Source organism: Hypanus sabinus, chromosome 18 (assembly GCF_030144855.1).
Source record: "Hypanus sabinus isolate sHypSab1 chromosome 18, sHypSab1.hap1, whole genome shotgun sequence".
NCBI classification, from domain to species: Eukaryota; Metazoa; Chordata; class Chondrichthyes; order Myliobatiformes; family Dasyatidae; genus Hypanus; species Hypanus sabinus.
In genome coordinates this window covers 75,514,171-75,531,953 of record NC_082723.1, presented here as the reverse complement: position 1 = coordinate 75,531,953, position 17,783 = coordinate 75,514,171, and the positions used below count along the sequence as shown (strand labels likewise).

At 43.7% G+C, this 17,783-nt stretch overlaps 1 protein-coding gene across 1 annotated transcript in view; it reads right to left on the bottom strand.

Annotated features, from left to right (window-relative positions):
- The window catches only part of cltcl1 (clathrin, heavy chain-like 1), a 146,085-nt gene that overhangs the window by 85,482 nt on the left and 42,820 nt on the right, over nucleotides 1–17,783 (bottom strand). Inside the window, exons 3-7 of the mRNA XM_059943697.1 lie at nucleotides 15,374–15,642; nucleotides 12,132–12,293; nucleotides 5,869–5,982; nucleotides 2,605–2,778; nucleotides 878–1,075 (exon numbers count right to left, since the gene is read on the bottom strand). Of these exons, the coding sequence (XP_059799680.1) occupies nucleotides 878–1,075; nucleotides 2,605–2,778; nucleotides 5,869–5,982; nucleotides 12,132–12,293; nucleotides 15,374–15,642 (917 nt within the window). The remainder of the gene's footprint in view (nucleotides 1–877; nucleotides 1,076–2,604; nucleotides 2,779–5,868; nucleotides 5,983–12,131; nucleotides 12,294–15,373; nucleotides 15,643–17,783) is intronic.

Here is a 17,783-nt window from a genome sequence, read left to right as displayed (position 1 = left end):
AAGGAACTTACAGAAAGTATAGAAGGTTTTCTGCAGTTTGTTGAGACGGTAATGGAACTGATGAAAGGATTAAAAAAAAGATTTGAATCCTAAGACCTAAAGCTTGAGCTGCAGGAAGATGAGGACTGGTGAAAGCAGAAGTTAGGTCAGCAGAAAGATTAGTTTAGGATGCAGGTGGGTTTAGACAGAATGATAGAACTGGACTGAATTGTAATAATTTACGCAAGGCAGATGGAAAGATTATCAGTTCAACAGTTTTGTTACAGGAACAATCATAATTCAGTTAAGAACAGTTATAAAAGAGCAAGAGCATGGAAAGATGGCACTAGTGGTTTTTGCAGACCTAGGTGACTTCTTCCAGTTCGCCCACGAAAGTTTATTCTTCTCTTATGTCTTTTCTTTTTAACTGGTCAGAGTTCTGTCGGAGTCCGTGAACTGGGAGAGCAGGAGGCTGGAGAAATCAATATTCATGCCATCAGATTAGAGGATAACATTTGTTGGTCCTCTACCCTGAGGGGGGCCTTATTTTGGCACAAGAAGAGGGCATGGATCGACAGGAATGGGAATTAAAACATTTGGCTATCAGATGTGGTGGATGGTATGGAGGTGCTTGTTGAAGTGGCCACAAAATGTATACATACTTTGACAACAAATGAATTTTGAATATCCCGCTTTCTTCCAGTGCAGATCAAGTATCATCAAACTGAAACATCAACTATCCATTTCTCTCACTGAGTTCCTCCAAATCAGAATGACAGTCTTTGAACATTATCATTGTTCCCTAACATTTATGGATCAAAAGGAGCATGAATAACAAGTCCACCTCCACAAATACTGAGCTCGCTTCAGGAACTGGCATAGGAGAATTGGTACACACCTTTGGTGCAGACGCAGCCACTTTAGCAGCTTCAGCATAATTCCCTTGTGCAAACAAGTTATTAAACTTCCGAGCAAAGAGCTCCTCCGCACCAGCGAGGTTGCTTCTCACAGCCATACGCAGAGCTAGGTCAGGGTTCTGGAGCACATTCGTGGTATAATTAACAATGTTTTCTTCTTCCACACACACAGAAAGAACCTACAAGCAGAAAATTGCAGATTTAAGCCAATGAATCCAACAATATCAACACAATTGACAATTACCAGCATTTAAAGAAATCTCTTACAGCTGAAATGCCTTTTTACAGGTTCTGTAACTGACCCTGTGATGATGATGAAGCCTCTGTTGCTCGGAGTCGAGCACAGATGTTACATCTTGGCAGTCTTGATACTCAAGCCTGGGCAATACAATATGGAGAGCAAGATGTTGCCTGTGCAGCAGACTCCCCTACTGCACGCAACCGGTGAACCCAAAGGGACGGCAGGGACTGATATAGTTAGGCAGCAGCATCGCAGGAGACACCATTCAGTATTGAACTCAACGTAGGACTGCCTTAGGAGCTCCAGCTCTGGATTTTTCTTTGGGGTTTATTCAAAAGCATTTCCCATGAGAGGGTATAGCTGCAAGGCAGCAGAAGTTTGAGATCAGAGTTTTCCTTCTCCTAGATGAGCTGCCAATCACAGCTGACGAGCTCCATCGGTCCGGAGTGACTGGTTTTGTTGAGATACACCACAGAATAGGCTTTTCTGGCCCTTCAAGTGGCATCACCCAGTAACCCCTGATTTACTCTTAGCCTAATTACAGGACAATTTACAATGACCAACATTGTAACCTACCAACCGGTACATCTTTGAACCATGGGAGGAAACTGGAGCACCTGGAGGAAAGCCATGCAGTCAGGAGCAGAATGAACAAACCCCATACGGGCAGCAGGCAGGAAGTAACGCGCCTTTGCTCTTTCTACTGTCAGTAGAAATTATCCACTGGGCTTAGTAGCTAAGCCGCATATGGAGGCCAGGAGCTAGACTTAGTTGTCAGAAGCTATTTGAGATGCACGCCACTGGGAGCATTTAATAGGTAGTGGGAGCTTATCCCCACTATCCCCTCCAGCTATGACACTTTGAAGGAACCAGTGACCCCCTACATCACTAGATTCAAAAAAGTGAACACCCCATGTTTTAACTCTCCTGCTAATCATCAAACCAAGGCACCTCTGTGAATGAGCACCACCCCACACCAGCTAACACTTGCTGGCCAATAAAAAAAAAAGCCAGTGAACAAAATAGTTCCATTTCAAATTCAACGGATTCATGGAAGTTCATCTGATGTGGCCATATCCCAACATTAATTAACATTGCAGAATGTCAAGCCACACCGTCCAACAATCCCCTAATTTAATCCTAGCCTAATCACAGAGCAATTTACAATGACCAATTAACCTCCCAACTGGTAGATCTTTGGACTATGGGAGGAAACTGGAGCACATGGAGGAAACTCACACAGTCATGGGGAAAACATAAAACTCCTCACAAGCCGTGGCAGGATTTGAACCCAGGTCACTTTTATGCCAACTACAACACATTACGGGCAATTCAGGAACAGAATATTGCCATAAGTTAAGCAACATGAGGGAATAATTGAGAAGCTTACTTTGCAAAAACAACGAAAAGACATCAGCTTCTCCATTTCAACCAAAGGTATAAATGTCTCACAACTAAATGCAGTACCTGTCCTTTTTTATTGACCCCAATTATGCCAGAAGTAGGCTCATGGGGAGCAGTCACAAAGATGGTCTCAGCACTAATGCGGTTCATGTAGATACAAGCGCCAGACTCCAGGTCATACAAGTGAATGTAGCCATATTTTGTAATCAGGTATATAACACCGTATTTGGCTCCGATCTGCCAATAAAAAAAATGAAAAATTCCACAGTACTTAAGGATATCATTCATTTTACATTATACAAAAAAACCTCACAAGAATCCCTTAAAATCACGAACTTCCACATACTTGAGTCCCAGATTTGTTTGAATTGTTTGACCAAGGTAACAATTTTCTTCTCATGTTTTTTGCAAATACTTAATATTTTATGACAGTCAAGCATCACATTGCGAACTGAGCATTCTGATAATTAATCGAACTGTCATAAAGTATTAACCCCATTCCCAAAAAATATAGTTCCCTGCAAGAATTTCATGATATATGTGAATGATGATAAACTTCATTCTGTTATGAGTCTCTATTGTGGACTGAGAGTGGGAAGGAGCAGGGAGAGGGGAATCAGGGTTGGGGACAGGTGAAGGGATGAAGGGAGAGAAGGGAGTGGGAAACACTGGAGAGACATTCTGTAATGATCAATAAACCAATTGTTTGGAATAAATAACCTTGCCTGGTGTCTCAGGGCTGGGTGTGCGTGCACAAGTGCCACACCCCACCCCTCCCCCAGCACTCCTCTGCACCTGTCCCAAAGCCCACCTGTGGCACTCTACTTTCATCATTCCCTACATCCATTTCTACCAGATTTACATACTCACTGTCTGCTCTACATTGACAAATACAACACTGTAAAAATCTTAGGTACCTTAGCCATATACAGTGCCTATAAAAAGTATTTACTTCCCCTTGGAAGACTTCATGTTGTATTGTTTAACATTAAATCACAGTAGATTTCATTTGACTTTTTTTTAAACACTGATCAACAGAAAAGACTCTCATATCAAAGTGAAAACAAATTTCTACAAATAGGTCTAAATATATGTAAAGGGGGTTTCTTCTTTTTTGTTAACTAGCAGGAATGCTAATTTACTGATAACGAGAATGGTATTCCTTTGTAAACCAAATGGGGATTAATGTTCTTTCTTCTGAGTCTGTAAGCTTTTGTTGACGGGCTTCTGGAGAGATCGGCGCGAGGGGGCCGAGAGAGAGGACGCAATGCTGTAAGCTGGGTGAGGATCGAACCCCAAGCGGGGGTCCGAGGCCGGGAGGTACTCCAAGGAGGGGGGATGAAGCTAGATGTGCTTGGTTGACCACTCGGAGGGCCCTGAGCTGTGAGTCGAGGAGTTCGGAGGGGATCGGATGGTGGCCAGAAGACTTCAGAAATTGAGCTCCAACGGTTGTGCACGAAGTGGTTTGAACTTTGATAAGTTTGGCGCCTTTTCTTTATTTTTTTCTCTTCATATATACTGTATCGTTATTAATCACTTAGTTATAGTAACCTTTATAAATTGTACTCATTTAATCGCATATGGTGTACTGTCTGTTTTTGGGTGAGGCGGGGACATCACACAGCATCCACACCAACTGATTACCCAGTTTGGCGGGGCCGAAGGCTGCTCCCCCTAGACGGAAACGAGCTGAGCGAGCCTGAGGCAACCCAGGGGGTTACATATATTACAATTAAACATAAAATAATTGATTGCTAATTACTCACCCCCTTTAAGTCAGCATTTAGTAGATGTACCTTTGGCAGCAGTTACACCGTGAGTCTGTGTGGATATCTGTATCAGCTTTGTACATCTGGACACTACCATTTTTCCCCATTCTTCTTTACAAGACTGCTCAAACTCAGTCAGATTGCACGGAGAATGTGAGTGAACAGCCCTTTTCAAGTCCAGCCGCAAATTCTCAATTGGATCGAGGTCTGGGCTCTGACTTGGCCACTCTGGACATTAACTTTGCTTTTAAGCCATTCCTGTGTAGCTTTGGCTTTATACATGGTCAATATCTTGCTGGAAAACAAATCTTCTCCCAAGTCACAGTTCTCTTGCAGACTGCATCAGACTTTCTTCCAGGATTTCCCTGTATTTTGCTGCATTCATTTTACCCTCTAACTTCACAAGCCTTCTAGGGCCTGCTGCAGTGAAGCATCCCCACAGCATGATGCATCCACCACTATGCTTCACAGTAGGGATGGTGTGCAGTGTTGGCTTATGCCAAACATAGGTCTAATGACCAAAAAGCTCAATTTTGGTTTCATCAGAACCTTCTTCCAGCTTACTTCAGAGTCTCCCACTAACCAAGATCTGATGTGAGTTTTTTATTAAAACAGTGGCTCTTTGCCTCTTTCCCATAAACCCGTGACTAGTGAAGCACCCAGGCAAGTTAGTTTATCTGCAGTCTTTTCCATCTCAGCCACTGAAGCTTGCAACTCCTCCAGAGTTGTCAAAGTGGCTTCCCTCACTCGTCCCTTTCTTACACAGTCAATCAGTTTTGAGGGCAGCTTGCTCTGGGCAGATTTACAACTGTGCCATATTCTTTCCATTTCTTGATGACTGATTTAATTGTATTCCAAGGGATATTCAGTGACTTGGAAATGTGCTCGTATCCATCTTCTGACTTGCTTTTTTCAATAACCTTTTAGCAGAGTTAGAGCGTTCATTTGTCTTCATGGTGTAGTTTTTGCTGGGATACTGACTCACCAGCAGTTGGACCTTCCAGATACAGGTGTATTTTTACTACAATCAGTTGAAACACCTTGACTGCACACAGTGATCTTTATTTAACAAATTATGTGGCTTCTAAAACCAATTGGCTGCACCAGTGATGATCTGGTGTGTCATATTAAAGGAATGAATGCTTATTTATGCAACCAATTATTCTGCGTTTTATATTTGTAATTAATTTAGATCACTTTTTAGAGAATTGTTTTCCCTTTGACATGAAAGAGTCTTTCTGTTGATCAGTGTCAAAAAAAATTAAATCCACTGTGATGCAAAAACGCACGTTGTAAAACAATAAACCATAAAAACGTTCGTTGGGGGGGGGTGGTGGCAGTGGGAATACTTTATATATGTATATATGTGCCTAAGATTTTTGCACTGTACTGCACATCAAGTAAATTGCTGGAATAGCTAGGGCAATGTTTGTTAGGAGAGGAACAATTGCTGTTTCAGGTCAATGACCTGTTATTTATGCTTCTGCTTCAGTATGCTTATGCAAGTTGAATTCCCCCTGGAAAGGTCTAATATAGTATGAAGCTTTTGGTTGCTTACCTGCATTGCCACAGGAAAGTCAGTCTGAGCTTCAGGAGGGAAGAACACATCAACTGCTCTCTTTGTGAACGGCTGATTTCCAGAAGGAGGCTGGCCTACTTCAATTATATGCAACTGCAAGAGATTTCACAAGTTGGTTTGAAGAAACCAGGATATTCATTTTATCTACTAAGTATAGGTACAAAGCAAGCTCAAGGTTTGAGGAATTGATTCACAGAACAGGTGTAAACCTTTTAACCTTCTCCAAATTCAATCTAACATTTCCCTTCCACACTGCCCCTCCCTTTTTTAAAAAAAATATTCATGCTGATCAAACATCTCTTAAACATCCTTAATGTAACTGCCTCTACCATTGTCCCTAGCAGAGCTGTCCATGCACTTACCACACTCTGGGCTTAAAATAAACTTACAAGCCTACATCAGAGATGTAGAGGGTGTTTCAAGATCATAACATATAAGAGCAGAATTAGGTCATTTGGCCCATGAGTGCTTGATCCATTTTTCCTCTCAGCCCCCATCTCCTGCCTTCTCCCTATATCCCTTTATACCCTGACTAATCAAGAATCTATCAACCTTGGCCCTAAATATACCCAATGACTTGGCCTCCACAGCTGCATGTGGCAACAAATTCCACAGATTCACCACTCTCTAGTTAAAGTTGTTCCTCATCTCTGCTCCAAAAGGATGTCCCTCTATTCTGAGGTTGTGTCTTCTGGTCCTGGACTCCCAAACCATAGGAAACACACTCTCAGGTACATTCCCATTAGAAGGTTGGACAGGGATGGAAAGATAAGAGAACCTTAGATGTCCAGGCAGGCAAAGAACTTAGTCATGAAAAAAAAGGAAATGTATGTAAAGTTTCAGAAGTTAGGATTAAAAATAGCACATGAGAATTATAAAGAGGCTTTTAAGAGACGTTTAGATAGGCACATGAAAGTAAGGAAGATGGTGGAATAAGGACATTGTAAAGAAAGATGTTATTACTACAGGATACCATGAGGCAGCAGGCAGCAGCAGCCTTTCAGACCTGGTGTTACTTTAATTTAATTTTCTAATTTAAGTTTGATACAGAATTTTCGATTAGGGCACATGGATAACAGTACAGAGATTGCCCAAAAAAACCTTCATGAAGATCTGCTGGTCAAATTACGTAACCTTGGCTTGCTGAGGGGAATGGGCCTACAATCCTCTGAATTGCCTCCAGCTGGTGGCCGGAGACGGATACGCTGTAAGCGATGTGCGAGGAAGCGGAAGCGAGGCAAGCGGGTGGGGTCCATGCCAGGCAAAATGCAAACCCTAACCGGCCGGCCCTCCCGTCCATTCTGCTCTTCAATGTCCGCTCCCTGGACAATAAATTGGACTACATCAGACTCCAACGAAATACTCGGCAGGAGTACAGAGTCTGTTGTGCTTGGGCTTTTATAGAAACATGGCTCACTGATGGAATTTTGGATGCTGCTGTTCAGCTGGACAGGCTCGCCTTGTTTTGAGCAGAAAGGGATGCAGCTCCCTCCGGTAAGACTCGCGGTGGTGTTGTGTGTGTTTACATCAACACAGAATGGTGTAAGAACTCTGTGCTGGTTTCCAGACACTGCTCATCATTAGTGGAGTTTGCGGCTATTAGATGCAGACCATTTTATTTGCCATGGGAATTCACCTCTGTCCTTATAGTCAGTGTCTACATTCCCCCCAGCGCTAATGCTAAGGAGGCGCTCTGTGAACTGTACGGGGCTATTAGCGAACTGCAGAACACACACCCTGATGGACTGTTTATTGTCGCCGGTGATTTTAACCACGCGAACCTTAAGTCAGTGCTCCCCAAATTCCATCAGTATGAAGACTTTGCAATGAGGGGGGAGAACGCATTGGACCTGGTTTACACAGACATCCCCAACACGTACTGGGCAGAGTCCGGCCCCAACCTCGGTTACTCAGGCCACATCTCTGTTATGCTAATCCCAGCATACAGACCGCTCATCAGGCGCTCCAGACCAGTTCAGAAGCAGGTGAAAACCTGGCCAGCAGGAGCCATCTCTACGCTTCAAGACTGCTTTGAGCACACTGACTGGCACATGTTCAGAGAGGCTGCAACCAACAGCAACTCTACCATCTTAGAAGAGTACACAACATCAGTGACCAGCTACATCAGCAAGTGCATCGATGATGTTACTCTGTCCAAGACCATCACTATACATGCCAACCAGAAGCCATGGATGACCGTAGAGGTGCTTGCGCTGCTGAGGACTCCACCTTCACAGCAGGCAACAAGGGCCAAACTGTCCCGGGCCATCAGAGGGGCAAAGCGTGCACACGCCCAGCGAATCCACAGCCACTTCCAGAACAGCGGCGACACACAGCCCATGTGGAAGGGCATCCAGGACATCACCAATTACAGGACAACATCACCTGACTGTGCAGGTGATGTCTCCCTCCCAGATGCGCTGAACAATTTCTATACCCGTTTTGAGGCAGAAAATGACGTGACGGTGAGGAAGTCCACCCCTCCTACGAATGACCAGGTGCCATGTCTCACCGTGGCCAATGTGAGAAGAACCCTGTGCAGGGTCAACCCACGGAAGGCTGCTGGACCAGACAACATTCCTGGTAGAGTACTTAGAGGATGTGCAGACCAGCTAGCAGATGTTCTCACTGATATCTTCAACATCTCCCTGAGCAGTGCCACTGTTCCAACGTGCTTCAAGGCTGCCACCATCGCCCCTGTGCCAAAGTCTTCAGTGTCCTGCCTAAATGACCACCATCCCGTTGAAATCACATCCATCATCATGAAGTGTTTTGAGAGGCTCATCATGAGGCACATCAAGACCCTGCTGCCCCACTCACTGGACCCCCTGCAGTTTGTGTACCGTCCCAACCACTCAACAGACGATGCCATTGCCATTACCCTCCAACTGTCCCTAACCCACCTGGACAAAAAAGACACGAACGTTCGGATGCTGTTCATAGACTTCAGTTCAGCATTCAACACAATCATTCCTCAGAAACTGATTGGAAAGCTGAGCCTACTGGGCCTGAACACTTCCCTCTGTAACTGGATCCTAGACTTCCTGACTGGGAGACCTCAGTCAGTCCAGATCAGAGGCAGCATCTCCAACACCATCACACTGAGCACGGGGTCCCCCCAGAGCTGTGAACTCAGTCCACTGCTGTTCACTCTGCTGACCCACGACTGTGCTGCAACACACAGCTCGAACCACATCATCAAGTTCGCTGATGACACGACCGTGGTGGGTCTCATCAGCAAGAACGACGAGTCAGCTTACAGAGAGGAGGTGCAGCGGCTAACGGACTGGTGCAGAGCCAACAATCTGTCTCTTAATGTGAACAAAACAAAAGAGATGGTTGTGGACTTCAGGAGGGCACGGAGCAACTACTCCCCGCTGAACATCGATGGCTCCTTGGTAGAGATCGTAAAGAGCACAATATTTCTTGGTGTTCACCTGGCGGGGAACCTCACCTGTACCTCAACACCAGCTCCATAGCAAAGAAAGACCAGCAGCATCTCTACTTTCTGCGAAGGCTGAGGAAAGTCCATCTCCCACCCCCCATCCTCATCACATTCTACAGGGGTTGTATTGAGAGCACCCTGAGCAGCTGCATTACTGCCTGGTTTGGAAATTGCATCATCTCGGATCGCAAGACCCTGCAGCGGACAGTGAGGTCAGCTGAGATGATCATCGGAGTCTCTCTTCCCGCCATCATGGACATTTTACACTGCACACTGCATCCGCAAAGCAAACAGCATTATGAAGGACCTCACGCACCCCTCATACAAACTCTTCTCCCTCCTGCCGTCTGGGAAAAGACACCAAAGCATTTGGGCTCTCACGACCAGACTATGTAACAGTTTATTCTCCCAAGCTATCAGACTCCTCAATACCCAGAGCCTGGACTGACACCTTACTGCCCTATTAGCTTATTATTTATTGTAATGCCTGCACTGTTTTGTGCACCTTGTGCAGTCCTGGGCAGGTCTGTAGAGTAGTGTAGTTTTTTTCTGTGTTGTTTAACATAGTTCAGTGTAGTTTTTGTACTGTGTCATGTAACACCATGGTCCTGAAAAAACAGACTCATTTTTACTGTGTACCGCACCAGCAGTTATGGTTGAAATGACAATAAAAATTGACTTGACTGTTAGTTCTTGGGGTTTTTTGATTTAGTTTTTAACTAGTTTATCACCCTGGGCCTGTTCATACCCCCTTCCCTCTACTTTCCTCCAATCACCATAAAATTGTCCCTCATATTAGCCATTTCCACCCTGGGAAAAAGCCCTGGCTATCCTCTATACCGGGGGTCGGCAACCTGCGGCTCCCGAGCCATTTGTGGCTCTTTCACCTCTGTGCTGCGGCTCCCTGTGGCTTTGGGAAATAATTGGTCAGTATTTAATTAAAATGTATTTTATGTTAGTTTGTTAGCTTTTGAAATGTAATTCTAAATTTGAAGATTATGGTGATCTTGTACAATCTAAGTGTGGCGACACATTTCCTGGCACATCCGAAACGGCTCACAATTAGCCAGCATTCCGGCTAAGGGAGATAGCCTACGGGGGTTTGTGAGTACGCGTCTTTTGCAGCATCTGCGTCCATGGGGGCTGGGTTGAGGGAGGCTTAAAAGCAAGGCTGTTTAGTTCGAATAAAGCTATCTTTGACTGCAGTTTACTGACACCGCTACAACGTGTTTTTATCGCTGGCTGTCCAGACGGAAGGTGCTGAAACGCTTTGTCGCGTGTCTGGAAGAAGTGAAAACTTTCCTGGGCAGCAAAGGGCTCACCTTTCCTGAGCTGGAACAGCCAGAGTGGCTGGAAAAGCTACACTTCATGGTAGACATGACAGCACACCTGAACACGCTGAACACAGCTCTTCAGGGGAAAGGACGCACAGCCCTGCACGTGTTGGAGGATATTTTGGCATTCGAGCGCAAGTTGACAGTGCTTGCCAGAGATTTACAGAAAGGCACTTTGTCTCACTTCCCCAATTTGAGAGAGTTCAAACAAGGTCACGACATGATAAATTCGGAGTATTTACATTCTGCAATCATCGCAATGCAAACATCGTTTGGGAAACGCTTCTGTGAGTTCAGAGAGGAAAAAAACACATTATCCTTCCCGGTCACTCCCTTAAGCATCGATCCTTCCCTACTGAATACGACTGCATTGGCAGGTGTGAGTCAACCTGATCTTGAGATGGAACTGGCCGACATAGCCGACAAAGACATATGGGTGTCCAAGTTTAGACGCTTGACAGCAGACCTTGAAGATGTTGCCCGTCAGAAGGCCGTTCTTGCTCAGAATCACAAATGGAGTGATATTGAAAACCTTCCAAAACCGGACAAACTTGTGTTCGAAACATGGAATGCTATGCCCGACATTTATGTAAACATTAAAAAGTATGCGCTTTGAGTCCTGTCGATCTTTGGATCCACATATGTAAGTGAGCAGGTGTTCTCCAACATGAACTTTATTAAAAACAAACATCGCGCACGCCTCACAGATGACAGCTTGCGATCCTGTGTAAAGATGAAGGTGATGTCATACAGCCCTGATGTGCAGACGCTGTGCGCTGAGGTCCAGGAGCAGAAATCCCATTAACCAAGTATGATAAATATTTTAATTGCCTATTATTTTATGTATATTCATATTTTTTCATTGTTCAGTGAAATAGTCCTTTTATTTTTCAGGCTGACAGCTGGCTGATGTTATTTTTGGTTTGCTGCTGGCGGAAAATTTAAGTTCGGCGTTTTTCATAAATACAAGAAGGACTCAAATAGACATTGAGTATTTTACTTAAAAGTAACTTTCAACCCAACGTCTTTTTTTCGGAGTTCAAAATGTTTTTGTTGCATGCAGAAATGTAATTTCGTTTTCTCTGCAGGAGTTCATCAATTTCATAAATGCAACACATTATAGTTTGTTTATACATAGCATAAAGGCAAAAAAAACGTTGTATGCAGTGTTATTTCATTTTAAATGTCAAACGGGTTTTGCGGCTCCCAGTGTTTTCTTTTCTGTGGGAAACGGGTCCAAGTGGCTCTTTCAGTGGTAAAGGTTGCTGACCCCTGCTCTATACCTATGCCTCTTATCTTGTACACTTCTATCAAGTCATCTCTCATCCTCCTTCACTCCAAAGAGAAAAGCCCAAGCTCATATAATCCAGCTAAATCTTCGACTTACTCACATGGAGATTGATTAGGCTTAACACATGATACAAGTCAGCAATTTAGAAGATGAAAATGCTGACAAAGCATACCTTCCCTCCAGCTTGACTGCGAACTGCAAAGCAGAAGAGTGTGGATGGTGTACGATTCTCCTCCAGTTTTAAGTCAGCGAAAGCTGCAGCATGGCCCTCAATTGGCTGCGATACCTTTCGATCCACAGAGTACAACTGCATCGCACCTACTACTCGGTTTTGCTAAATGAACAAAATAAAAAGTTTGAAAGGAATAAACACAAGATACTGCAGATGGAAATACACACAAAATGCTGGAGGAACTCAGCTGTTGAAAATCCTGAAGAGGGGTCCCAGCCCAAAATGTCAACTCTTTATTCCTTGCCATAGATACAGCCTGACCTGCTGAGTTCCTCCAGTAATGTGTGTGTGCTACATTTAAAGAAACTTTACTGTTACATCAGCTGCAAATGGAGAAAATAACTGAAGCACTGTATGAGCACTACCTATCAAGGGGACAAGAAAATGGACAGTGTTCACTCCTAAAGTACTTAAACTGGTAGGGATACTGTTGCCAAGTTATGCAGTTAGTACGAATATATGTTTCTCAGCCCATCCACTACTTCAGAAAATAAGCTGACTATTTTGCACCATTTTTCAGCTTGGGCAGGTAGAGGTTTCAATGCAACACACACAAAATACTGGAGGAACATTTCTGGTTAGGGCCCTTCATCGGGGCGGGAAAGGAAGGTGTGGATGGGGAAGATCGCAGAATAAAAAGACGGGAGGGAAGGAGGATAGCTAGGTGACAGGTGAAGCCAGGTGGATGGGAAAGGTGAAGAGTTGGAGAGATAGGAATCTGATAGGAGAGGAGAGTGGATCATAGGAGAAAAGGACCCGGGAGAGGTGATAGGCAGGTGAGAAGAGGCTAAAGTGGGGAAGGGAGGGAGAGGGGAAAATATTTTAATGACATTTCAATGTAGAACACAATTTCAATTGAATGATTCAGGGCTGGCTGGATAGGTTCCAGCATACACAACTTATCCCCCTCCTGCTGTGTTTTAGTAATTTAGACATTTTAGTAATTTAAGTAGCGACAAAGAGAAACTTTCTGCAGGAGTGTGGCCAAGGATGCCAGCAGCTCATTAACTTAGGTGGTAGTTGGAGATAGCAGAGCTCAGCTCTGGAAGATGGTCTTGGCACAGAAATGGACTTTACATTAAGGCATGAGCATTAACGCGATGCATTGCTCTTCAGCAGCAGGGTGAATGCATTCCCCTCCCCCAGAGCTCATGGCAGTGAGCCAGCAAGGACACTGCAGTTCAGAACATCGCCAGGCTGGCGAGAACATTAAGGTGTACCAACACGAGAAAATCTATAAAAATCAAGCAGCATCTATAGAAATGAATAAACAGTCGACATGTTGGGCTGAGACCCTTCATCAGGACTGGAAAGAAAGTCACAGTGAGATGGAGGAAGGGGAAGAAGAAGCACAGGGAGGTAGCTGATAGGTGAAATTGGGAAGTGGGGGGCTGAAGTAAAGAGCTGGGAAGTTGATTGGTGAAAGTGATAAAGGGCAGGACAGGGAGGAATGTGATAGGAAGATTGGTGAAGAGACAAAGGTTTCTTCCATGCTCTTCTATCCTCTCCTATCAGATTCCCCCTCTTCTAGCCCTTTATTTCACCCCTCCCCTGGCTTCACCTATCACCTACGACCATGGACTTCCTACCCTCCCCCCACCTTCTCCTCTTTCTTTCCAGTCCTGATAAAGGGCCTTAGTCCAAAACGTTAACTGTTTACACTTTTCCATAGATGCTGTCTGGCCTACTGAGTTTCTCCAGCATTTTGTGTGCATTGCTTAAAGTGTACAAACTTAGACAATAAAACACTTAGAAGTGTTTGTTTGCTAATCAGCCTCACCTGTGGCAGGTGTACTACTATTGCAATTTGTTTTCCATCAGAAACTGCTACTTCCAATATGCACCTCAGTACTTGAGTACTATCGAAAGGCAAGTGAGTGAAACTGTACAAACCATAATGAAGGACATCAGGAATCTTGACATTACGACTGATAGGGAAAAGCCAGTCACCAAAACACTTGCATTAATATCGACACATTGCCTCAGCCACCCCAAGACACTTAAGTAGCCAAAATACTTAATTGTATTACAAATCATACCTCAGCTATCTCAGCATTTAAACAATACCAATTTGGATACAGCAAGGTTGCTGTAGGAAGCATGTTGAGGCTTTGGAGAATGTGCAGAAGAGGTTTACCAGGAAGCTGTCTGGCATAGAGAGCATTTGCTATCATGAGAGGCTGGACAGACTTGAGTTGTTTTCTCTGGAGTGGCAAAGGGGATATCTGATAAAGGTTTTTAACATTATGAGAGGCATAGGTTGAGTAGGCAGAATATGTTTCCCAGGATTGAAATGTTTGATACTAGAGGGCATACATTGAAGGTGAGAGGTGGTAGGTTCAAAGGGGATGTGAGAGGCAAGTTTTTTTTTATTCAAGAGTGGTGGATGCCTAGAATGCACTATCTGGTATGGTGGTACAGATTAGAGGCTTTTAAGTGATTTAGATAGGCAGATGGATGTAAGGAAGATGGAGGGATGTGGACATTGTGTATGTAGAATGGATTAGTGTTTGGGTGTTTTTGATTCGTTTTTTGGTTTGAGGTTGAAAGGTGAAATACTTAAGGAGCACCTGAGGGAGGAGTTTCTTCAGAGAGTGCTGGGCATGTGGAATCAGCTGCCAGCAAAGGTGGTGAATGCAGGTCTGATTTCAACATTTAAGAGAAGTTTGGATAAGTACATGGGAGGGTTATGGAGGGCTATGGGGATGAGGTAGAGTAGCTGGGCATGGACTGGAAGGGCCAAAGAGTCCATTTCTATGTTGTAGTGCTCTATAACTATGACTTTAATATCCAGAAAATGACACTTCTAACAGTTTAACATTCAAAACCACAAAGGAACGTTTGAGGTTTCAGCCCATAACAATTCAAAGACCACTAATAGCTTGATCTAACAATAGATCAAACCCACAGTGATTCAATGGATGCAAGCCTTTATAACTTTTGTATTCAGATACAGCACAGACTAGGCCCTTCAACCTATGCTGTCCAGCAAACCCCCCTACCCTGATTTAACCCCAGCCTAATCATGGGACAATTTACAATGACCCACCAACTGGCACGTCTTGGACTGTGGGAGGAAACCAGAGCACGCAGAGGAAAACCACACGGTCACAGTGAAAATGTACAAACACCTTACAAATAGTGGCAGGAATAAAACAAGAAAGATGGTTTTAAGAACCTACCTGTGCTGAGATTCCAATTAGAAGCAGCCATTTCTGTTGAAGGTCTGTCCGGTAGTTAATAATTTGACAACCTGCCAAGCTTGCGTGTCTGTCAAACATTTTCTGTGGGTGGGAGTCACCTTCCATGCTCCAATGGAACACTGCAGTCTCAGTTACCAGGGCAACAGTGTTCAAAGAGACCCACTTCCAGAAGGTTACTTCTTCAACCATGGTGTGGGCTTTCACTTTGCTCTTCATTTCTATGTTAAATATCTGAAGCGTTTTCCCAGCTATTATTCATAAACAAATAAAAGTTAATACACCATCCGGACCAGATTTTCATCTCACTGCACAGCGATTCAAATGATTTACGTAGTACAATAGCTGTTGGCAGGGAGAGAAAGATATAATTTCAGAACAAGCCAATAACCAGTCTTATCGCTCCAACCTCACTGCTTTCCATGTCTCAGGTCCAACATTGACTAGTAGCTGATTGCAAAGTACCACACACAAAATGCTGGAGGAATTCAGGTCAAGCAGTATCTATGGTCATGAATAAACAGTTGATGCTTTGGGCCCAGTGCAAAGTGCTGCTACACAATAAGATGAGTGACCAATATCTGGGTTTGACTCTAGGATTAATAAAAGTTAGCTTGAAAGCCGTCTTGAAAGAGTGGTTAACCAGTAATAACTTCTGGTTCAAGAACTTAGAGAGTCAGTATAAAATATGACTCTCTGGCCGTTCAAGCTGCATTACACAGCAACCACTGATTTAACCAAATCACAGGACAATTCACAATTCCCAATTAACCTACTAGCCAGTATGTCTTTGGAAACCTGAACACCTGGAGAAAACCCACACACATGCCACAGAGAGGATGTACAAACTCCTTACAGAGGACAACGGGACTGAACACCGAGCTCTGATGGCCCAAGTTGTAATAGCATCGCGCTAACCACTACACTATCATGGTACCCAATTAGGCTGATTTAAATTCTCAACCAAAAGCGCTGCGAACAATTTGAATTCAAGAGAACTCAAATATAAAATTCCTCTCTGAAATGGTAGCATTATAAAATTGAGTGTTCCCCTCTGTTTTCTGTTTTGTCATTTCCTAGTCATTCCTCAATCACCTTTTGAATTACAGTTGCAAACCCTATGAAATTACCTGGTTTCCTGCATTAATTACTCAAAGTCTGCTCTGATCTTCATCTAAATCACAATAAAAGCAAACCCTATCTGAATAAACAAATAACGCACAAACTTGTACTTTTCACGTCTTTTTTTGAACACTTTCTCATTTCCTCGTTCACAGACCATGCTGGAAAAAGTATGTATTTAATAACTGGTAGAACCTCCTCTAGCAGCCATAACATTCACCAAAAGTTTCCTACAGCTGTTGTTCAGACTTGCTTAACAGCCAGGAGGAATTTTAGACCATTCCTTCATACAAAACTGTTCCAGTTAATCAATATTTCTGGAATATCTTGCATGAACAGCCCTCTTCAGGTCATGCCTCAGCATCTCAATTGCGTTAAGATTTGGACTCTGGCTTGGCCATTCCAAAACACGTATTTTCTTCTTTTTAAACCATTCTGTTGTTGACTTACTCTTGTGCTTTGGAACATTGTCTTGTTGCATCATCCAACTTCTATTAAGCATCAGGTGATGGACCACTACCCTGACATTCTCCAGTAAAAGGCCTTGATACAATTTCGAATTCATTGTTTCAACAATTGCAAGCAGTCCATGCCCTGAGGCAACAAAGCAGTCCCAAACCATGATGCTCCTTCCACCATTCTTCACAGTTGGGATGAGGTGTTGTTGTGCAGTGTCCTCCCACGCCTGCCCCCCCCCCCCAAAAACAGTGTGCATTTCTTTCAAAAAGTTCAATTTTTGGCTCATCTGTCCACAAAATATTGTCTCAGAAAAGTTGTGGAAAATCTAAGTGGTCTTTTGCAAACTTGAAACATGCAATGAGGTTTTTTTTATTTGGAGAGCAGCGGTTTCATAAATGGTGTCCTTCCACGAACACAGACTTTGGCAAGTTCTAGAGATTTGTGCTGTTGGTGTGATCTTTGCAGGACACCCATTCCTTAGGGAGAATAGCAACAGTACTGAATTTCCTTCATTTGTAGACAATTTCCCTTCCCGTGGACTGATGAACACCCAGGTTTTTAAGAAATGTTTTTGTAGCTTTTCCAGCTTCATGCATCTCTACAATTCTTCAAAGCTCCTCTAAAAGTCGTTTTGTTCAAGGCATGGTGCACATAAACAAAGCCTCCAATTTCATCTCATTGACTCGAACACCTGACTCCAAATAGCTTTTGCAGAAGACATTACCCCAAAGTTCACATAATTTTTTTTTGGATCTACATTGTGACCACTTAAATGGTGTACTCAGTATTGATGAGAAGTTCGATTGCTTGA